At 37.4% G+C, this 9,173-nt stretch overlaps 1 protein-coding gene across 1 annotated transcript; it reads right to left on the bottom strand.

Annotated features, from left to right (window-relative positions):
* Positions 1-426: 426 nt before the first annotated feature.
* Positions 427-8,580, bottom strand: LOC149846605 (65-kDa microtubule-associated protein 6-like). The gene is made up of 13 exons (XM_089996446.1): positions 8,392-8,580; positions 7,825-7,955; positions 6,926-7,129; positions 3,407-3,667; positions 2,779-2,994; positions 2,551-2,706; positions 2,305-2,464; positions 2,070-2,221; positions 1,841-1,928; positions 1,658-1,731; positions 1,496-1,570; positions 1,058-1,410; positions 427-883 (listed from the first exon to the last, which is right to left on the bottom strand). Exons 2-12 carry the CDS (start codon positions 7,876-7,878, stop codon positions 1,075-1,077), a joined length of 1,776 nt encoding a protein of 591 aa, XP_089852572.1. The 5' UTR covers positions 7,879-7,955; positions 8,392-8,580; the 3' UTR covers positions 427-883; positions 1,058-1,074.
* Positions 8,581-9,173: the final 593 nt, after the last annotated feature.

Here is a 9,173-nt window from a genome sequence, read left to right as displayed (position 1 = left end):
GCAAACAAAAGATGAAAGAAGTTGCCAGTAATGTGTAAGTTAAAAATTTGCAGTTGCAGAGCACCTAGCAACATAGAGCCCACTGACTCCAAATACACTAGACATGTTACATCATTTTGGAGACTAGGAGAGCACGGAAGAGTGAATATGCAGTTGCAATCCCTTTTACATGCTTGTGCAGGTGCTTGTGCATGCGTGAGCATGCATCTGAATGTGCTCATGTGTGCACATTTGTGTGTGTGTGTGTGCAGGCACAAGCAGGTGCAACAAAACGTTATCAGGATGAGACAATCCGCATACAACAGCAGCAGCAGCAAAGAACATATAGAACAATACAATGATAAGAATCCCGGAAATCTACACCACCATTTTGCTGAAGCAGCCCAAAAAAAGGAAAAGAAAAAAGGTAATAAGGAGCCAATATGGAGCAATACCAAGTAAAACTTCAATGATACAAGGAGGTTTACACACCACAACAATAGCCAACGCCTACATCCACTAACAGACTTCAGTTCAAAGGATATTTACACATCTGACACAAAGAAACAATAAGATACACAGCTAATTCCTTATTTCAGAAGGCTACACACCAAATCATATCATTAAACCAAGTCAGGCCGAAGGGCTTGGCAGTTGGTCCTCCATGGTAGCACCTAGATATTCTACACGATGGTCCTAAATGTTAGTGTATCTGGCACAAGACAGCTGATTGCAGACTCTCCATTGCTTGTCATATTGGTAAAGTACATCACTTCAGATCATGTTAATTACCAGTCTTCTAGAACACACGCTTGCCTTTCAATCTAGTTTACACCGCACAGCACAAACTTGTTCCATCAACCCAGTTTAAAGCCAAATTGTCTGCAGCAGAATACCTTGCCTCCTGGAGAAATTGAAAGGCAACTATATCTTTTAACCAAACACGTACTTAAGGCAAGAAGTTGTCGCAAACCAAGAATATATCCAAGTTATGAATTTCATTAACAGACTAAGATTACGAATTACTGACCAAGTTGACACACAGAAACCAACAAAATAAAAATGTAGAGAGGTGTACCTGAACTAGAAAAAGGCTCAACTACAAGTGGAAGGAGGTGATATTATTTCAGATGGACACATTGACGCCACCGACATTGTGTCTTCCTTCATTAGTGATACAAAATTCAATGGTGTGGCTGACATTCTGTGTGATTCTCTGAAGAACCCATTCTGGCGTCCAGAGTGTGATCGTGGAGTCAGGAGCTCTGGGGTGGCACTGCCCATGGAGAGGCGGCGAGGGGTAGGGGTTGCAGATCCATTTGAACGGATGCCATTTGGCTTTTTGAAGCTGTTAGATCTTTTTGGGGTTGGCTTGGACCCATAGATGGCTTCCTTTTCTGTAAGAAGAAGGTCTTGCAGTTTCTTCTGATCCTGCCAGCAACAAAAATAGAGAAGTTAACAGAAATTAGTATGCATAACATAGGCCAAATCAATCTTGTCTTGAGCGCAAACAAACCCTATATCGTTTTCTTTCCTCCTCTTTCTGTTGCCTGGTGAAAATATAATCCTCCAAGGTAGATACCAAACGGACCTGTACAATAAAAAGAAACGAGTGAGTAAAGGTGTTAGAATTAAATTAGAAACCTTCAATATTGAGATAATGCCTGTAATAACTCACCCCATCATAAAGAAAAAGTGTATTTCTTTCTTCTTCCCATGCAAAAGTACGACTCATCAAATTATCCACCATAGCTGTAAAACAACACAAAAGGTATCTCTGTAAGAAAATCTAAAAATACCAAAAGGGTGTTCATCATTGCCCAACATAAGAAATATACAAAAAATTGGAAAAGAGATATACCAGGAATCTTGGTAACAGCTATTCTAGCTTTTTCAGCACGTTTAAGATTTATATGGGCACCCCTTCCTGCACTGTACCTATTCTCATCCTGGAATAACAATTCGTCCATATAAAAGGATGGCTCCACAAAACAAGGACATGTAAATTGCAACAGCTAACGGCTACTAAACGACAAAATCACTGCACTTAATTTAGCATTCAATATATGATCAAGATAAGCTTAACTCACTTGATTATAGTCTACAAGCCATTTTTCTTCTTCACAGGCAGCACACCATTTGTCTACCCTGTCCATTATTTCCTTCCTGCTTAAAGCATTTTCTTTTGCTTTTACAATTTGAGCTTCAATATTTGAAAGCAGTTCTGAAGGGTCCACAATGCCTGAAAGAGATACCAAGACAGTTATCTTGTGTTAGAATGTCTTAATTGATCACTGTTACAAGAAGATGGAGATAGTATAAGACCAGAATCTATCAAGGCAATGGATTTCTCTGGAGCTGTGCTCATGTCGGGCTCAAGATGTGCCTTTCTGCATATCTCCTCCAGTTCTGACCTTCTCTTGAGGACCAATTCTTTCATTTTACCTGCTTTCAGTTTACTTAGTCTTTCAACTTCCTCTGTTGCCTATTTGAAAGGATATGAATTAATGCATAAGAGAGTGGGCATCTAATAAAAACCCAGAGATGTGAAAAGTAGGAGCTATAACAGACCTGCTGAATAATCTCAAGTGAAAGAATACTGGGATCTTTGACATCACTTTCTGGGGTTCCAAGGATGGAAGTAATCCTGTCAAAGATCTTCCTTTCCTCTTTAGGTGTGTCCATCAAGCTCCATAGTTCAAATAGAGATGACACAATGTCTTTCAACTACATGGTCCAAATCCATAATCACTACTTTTGCTTATAAAGAAACACAGAAGTCTAACAAATTGCAGCTACCTTCTGAATCCGTGTTTTCTTTTCCATTTTCAGCTTCTCAATAGATTGAGAAAGACCCACCAGTGTGTCATTGCTGATGTTCTTGCACTGTGCATTACCTACCTCATGAAGGCTTGGGTGCACTTGACTGACAGTCTTTCCAAAGTCCAAACCAAGAGAGGCGCAGAGGCTATGTACCTCATTCACGTATTCAAGAACTTTATGAAGACGATCTGACTGAGAAGGGTATATAGCACAGGAAAGTAATGTCAGATATGTACCGGCATTAATTAGCTTATGGCTTTACTGAGTAGATAATCTACATGTAACTTTTAACAATTTCTTTATGTAATTCATACAGTATCATCTTTTAGAGAAGGAATGTTTTTGGTTTTGAATAATTAAAGATAAATGGTTTCAAAGTTGATAATTGGCAATGCTGAGACCCAAAAATAAAAAATATTTTCAAGTATTTTTTATTCAAAAATGTCATGTGACTGATGCAGATTTAGTGGCTAAAGAACAGAATACACAGATGAGAGAGAAAACATTTAACTTGTAGAAATTCTGTTACATGGAAATTTTATGGCTAAAGAACAAAATACACAGATGAAAAAGAGAAAAACACTGATCTTGAAGAAATTGTCACCTTCTCCTTCTGCAAAGATCGAAGGTGTGTTTGGTATTCATTCAGTTTCCTTAGTGATAAGTCATGTTCCTCCACAATAACTGGACTGGTTATATTGTCATTTGGCTCCACATAACCAGATATCTCTCCACTAATCTTTTCAATCTGTGCTTTTATATCTGCAAATTGCCTGACACGCTCCTCTTTTTTTACCCGCAAGTCTTTGAGCAATGGTGTGACCAATGCAAGTTGCTCCTTCAATGTGGATGGCCTTCTCTCAGGCTGAATATACAAAGGAAAAGAATTAATTTCCATATTATTTTGTTGATTTTGTGTTTATAAAGATAATGAAGATAAAGTGAAACTCCGCTCTCTTTGATGATAAAAAAGAACAAGAACTGGTTTCAATGTGCAGCTTTGTCCTAGGAAATAAGTTAAAACAACCAATTAGTATATTTCGCATACACAAAAAAACCAGACAAACTATTATGGATTTAATCTACTTTGCACAGCCACAGGCATTGGCATTGTGAGAGGCTGGCACTTGTACATAAAGTGCCATAAGTTTTGAATTTCCTGTGCATATTAGACAATGCCCAAACTCATAATCTGGACGTCCAAAGAATAGCTATTAACTCTTTTATTTGCAAAAACTATTCACTATTAAACATTAAATATATAAATATGCATCAATCTCAGTGGAGCCAATCAAGCACTTCACTGACACAATGCACCATTGTCAATTTGAAATAGGACATTAAAACCTCAGATATCATGTAGATTACACTAAACAAACTAAAACAGATGAGTAAACAAGCATGATTTATGTTATCGTGCACCAGCACTCTGTAGAATAAGACAGCAAACTATAAAAATGATTCAAAGAACCATCAACCAGGAACTAATATAGTCTCATTGTTTCACTCCAAAAGATCAACAGGTTAAGGACAGTGTGAACAGACCGGTTGAATCACACACAAGATACTGCTGACATGATAATGAATAGCCTAACCCAGCATCTGTCACATGGATACGGCAGAGGATATGGGGACACGGCCATTTTTATGTACTTTCCAATATGACTTGTAAATAAGGGGATACAGAACGGAGTAAAAATTTAGTACCCGTGTGACAGCCCAGTATATTTCTTACTGCTTATTCTGATGGCTGATTATCCATAACGGCATGCTCACTAACTGAGGAAATATATACCACAAATGAAAAATGATTGATACCTTATTTTCAAAATGGGAAAGGTCCTTGATGTCAACTTCTAACTCAAACTACTACTGAATCATTCATCCAAATTTGCAGTTATGATGCATCCACCAATTGCATGAATTTTTCCGTGCACTAACTGACAATGACTCATAAGTATGTCAGCCTATAGTGATATGCGTTGGGCCTCAACCCCTACAAACAGCGATGGTGAGCAGTAAATTGGGAAGTCCATGTCAAACATCATAGCTCTCTATCAGATTTCAGTCAAAGGATATGCATATAACTGGCACACTACATCCTACAACCTTTTTCCAGAATAAACATGAAAAAGCCAAGTCAAGGCAGGTCAGGCACATGAAAAATAACCTGGCAAAGGAACTATCTTATACCAGAGCTAACTGGCCAATTCACCAAGTCAATCTTGACTATCATACTATGGTTAGCTAGTACATATCCCTCTCTCAAACTACTCACCCAGATAGGGTATGACTGAGATCTGCTGACCAAGTTTCAAAAAGAAAAAAGGATCTATTTCCAATAATTTGTTTGATTTTTTGTTTGGTTATACCTCATAGCACCAGTCGAATCTTCCTGTCATCCTTTTGCATTTAAACTCTAATCTTTAAATTGTGGGGCCGACCAATATAAGAAACAATGTTTGGTACACTAGTTTAAATTTAAACAAGTTCCATGAGCAAAAAGAGGTATACCCTAGTGTGTATGACTGTATCCTACAACCATTCTGCAGCAAGGCAATAGGTGTAGCTAACCAAGGAACGTAGGCCACACAGCAAGTGGAACTGGCATAGAACCTGAATGTATAAATAAAGCAACCATACCATTTGACCAAGGCAACCTGAATTACTATATTATAGTCTACCTAGTGTATTGCCATCTTATAAATGATGTTACATTGCCTACTCTAGTTTTCACATACTCCACATCCCATAGGCAGACACACAACCTTCTCATGTTATCAAAATCTAAAATATAATACTGTTGGTATAGAAGTTTAATTCTTGGATATCTATATAACAAAGATTGCTCCAGAAAAAATAATCAACTTACCACATTTTGGAAATTGTTTTATAAAAATTTGAAAGGAAGTTAAAAGTATCTTTCAGAGATGCAGAAATTCATATGGAATCGGTTATGCAACATTGTTATTGATTCAATATCCAATTATGTGGATGGGTCAGCTTTCTAGATTAAAAGAAAAATTAAGGAATTTGGTTATCACTAATGAATAAAGGCAATAAAGTTGACCACATTGGACAACTGATATCAACCCCAAGGGAGGACGGTTCATGCGGCAGCCCACTTGGCTAGCTAGGTTCACCTAGGCTCAAAGGGGTTAGTAATTCTTTGTAATTGGATTTAGGTCAACTAAGATGTAAGGGATTGGGTCAAATGTACTTGAGTGGGTAATAAGGCCATGAGAGGAGGGGTATAATGGCCACTTCATGAAGGTCATGGAGCCTAAAAATAGGGCCCATGCCTCTCATTTATATAAATCATAGTCGCCTATATAGTTCAAGGTACTTTCTTGGAGAGATTTTCAAAAGTTGGAAAATCTTGGGAGTTTCAAAAATACAAAAAATATGAATAATAATAATAATAATAAATATAAGAAAATAATAGGTATTCTTGGAAAAATATAAGGAATAACTTTGAAAAGCTTTTAAAATACAAAAAGAAACCAAAAAATTTAAAAAATGGGCTTAGATATATAAAATAAGATTTGTTATAAAAAATATCATGATTTTTTTGTTCCTGGTGATATTTTGAAAATATCAGGATATTTTGCCGATATTATCAGCTGACCTGGATTTTCAGATAATATCGCGATATTTTCAAAATATCGGCAATATTGGTGAAACCGGTATGAATTCTTGACAGTTAATAGAATTGTCTCATTGAGTCTTGGCCTCTCTAGCTTGCTAGAGTGGATTGGCTCTGGTTAGGATCTCTCTAGCTAGAGATAGGCTCACACACTAAATTCTTCCAGTGTTTGGGATTTTCCTAGGCCTCTTCACCCTTTCCCACACCTTCTTTAACCATTCCCATTCTTTTTCCTCTCATTTCTCCACCTTTTCATACTAGTCGATCGCCTACCTCAACAATTTTCCCACTTAAGCCTCCACTTTCCCACCTTTGCTTCCTAATTTTCCTACCGACAACATTGATACTGTCAAGTCTGTGATATCATCAACATAATACTCTAACAGAAATCCTAACTTAACAATTGAAACCAGACCACATACAAACATAAACAATGAAAAACCTGAATCAAGTAAAAAGAAGGGCAATTAAACTCACCAGGGAATGAAGGTTGAGATCCCCGATTGCTGAGACAAGAGCTGCAAGCTCAGCTTCTTTGGCTGCAAGGGACTGGTGTAGTCGTGCCTTAGCATGGCTTGCCTCAGCAACCTTCCTTCGATACACTTCCACACACTCTCGCTCAATTTCCAGCAATATACGGTCCTTCTCTGCTTCGTTTTCGCCAATTTCATCCCATATATGCTGCTTATTACAACACCAATAAATTCAAATGCGTGAAGACAGTTTCCTCTTTCAACACAAATTAACTCAATCACAGAAAATAATTTACTTAACGATATTCATACGAAGCATGTCCGATTCTTCCATAACCCAAAACAGAAAGCCACTTGCAACTTGTAGAAATCAAAATTCGAAGAGAAATACAAATTATTATCTGAATGGGGAAGAGAAACAAAAAAGCTTCTGGCTCCTCCAAAACCAATACAAAAATTTACTTCAACTTAAAAAAGAAACTTAGAGAGTGGATTCCGCTCATTTCACCAAATCAAACTAATTCCCTAGTAAGACGATTTCATTTGCATTTCTCTCCAAATATCGAGATAACAGAAAAAAAAATCCAGATAGCTATTAATGCAAACTTACCTTTTTTTTCTTTGCATGACATTCATAAATCAAATTCTTAAAAGAAAAAAATAATATGTTTCGTTTAACAGAAAGACGAATCCCATAGTTCATACTCATTTCTTCTTGCCAAGAAAAGAGAAGAAATAAGCAAGCATTGGTAGTTTTAGCACACGTAAACTCAAAGCTAAAACAAAAGAAAATGGGTATCTCATTCCCACTCTTCACTACACCACATTCTTCTATCATCCGAATCTAACACACACCGAAACAGCATACACAAAAAGAGGAAAAGAAAAAAGTAAACAGCAAACCTGAAGTTCTCTCAATAAAACCCCGGAACTAGCATCCATTCGAACGCTTATCATTTCTAGGTCAAGCCACTCCCCTTCGTCTCTCCTTTACAGAATCCTACACCTCGTGCAACTTTCTGCAAACCGAAACCCTAGAAAACAAGAAACAATAAACCTTTCAAAACCCACCAAAACCCACAGTTCAAGCAACCAAAAAGCAGAAACAGGGGAGAACAGTGTAAAGAAGAATCAGAATTCTAGATCAAAGAAAGGAGGAAAAAAGAAAAGAAAAGAAAACCCACTTAGTGTGACTCATCACTCATCAAAGCAAGCACAAGAAAGAGACAGAAAAATAAACTGAAAAAAACAAAAAATGTGGAATAAATTATTCTTGTGGGAGATCTCAAGGATCTACACAAAACCCATTTTTCTTAAAAGTAGCAGAAGGGACTGGAAGTCAAAAAATGTAGCTTTGCATCTCCCCAGAACTCCCTTCCCCCACCTCCCCAAAAAGGGGTAAGAAAGAAACAAAGAAGCCATTGGAGAAGAAAACAAAATTGGAGAAACAAAGATGGAGGAAACACTCACATTTAGAGGTGATCTTATCAGGGTCAAGCTGTAAGGCTTAGGGTGATGGATTTCTCTTTTGTTTTGAAGAAGGGAGAAGCTTCTGCTGTATAGAGAGAGAGAGAGAGAGAGGGACTGAGGAGCGTCTACGTTCTTTCTTGAGCACGCAGAGGCAGAGAGAGGCACACAACAAAGCAGGGTGAAGTACAAATTTACCAGACTACCGAAGTATTTTATTTGCAGTCAGTTCTATATTATTATTATTTTTACAAAATTTTAACGAATTAACAGGTTGGGGTGTTTTTTACTGTATGTTTTTTCACAGTTCTTAACATACGACCTATTTTGAAAATGTTGGATTTTCGTATAAATGCAGTCGGGCGTCCTTAATTACAGATGGCATTGATTGGGACGTTAATAATGGTGGTTTTTGTAAAAAAAAATTATATTTACATGAAAAAATTCTTTCGATCATAGACCTAGCAGCGTTGACTCTGCCTATCTAACTTATGATCACTGTCCTGACAACATAAAACTCCATGAGCTTTTAATCCTTGCCCTCAAAAAGTCATCACCCTTAGGCTTAAGCAAGAAGAAAAAGACACTCATAAGATTTGAACCTAAACTGTCGGACTATCGGCTTAGGTCTCCACCTCACTACAACCAACCCCTTGTAGGCTTTTGCCAATTTGGTTGCTCTCGTTTTAACTTTTGTTTAATCTTTCTCTCTAGTTCCTGTCAGGCCTTGAATGCACACTGAGGCGTTCGAGAGTACAGGAACGAGGAGAGAGAAGAAAAAGGAC

Source organism: Nuphar pumila, chromosome 2 (assembly GCF_984573655.1).
Source record: "Nuphar pumila chromosome 2, dmNupPumi1.hap1.1, whole genome shotgun sequence".
Lineage (NCBI taxonomy): Eukaryota > Viridiplantae > Streptophyta > Magnoliopsida > Nymphaeales > Nymphaeaceae > Nuphar > Nuphar pumila.
Note: the sequence above shows the minus strand (reverse complement) of the source record. Positions and strands in the feature narration are given on the sequence as shown.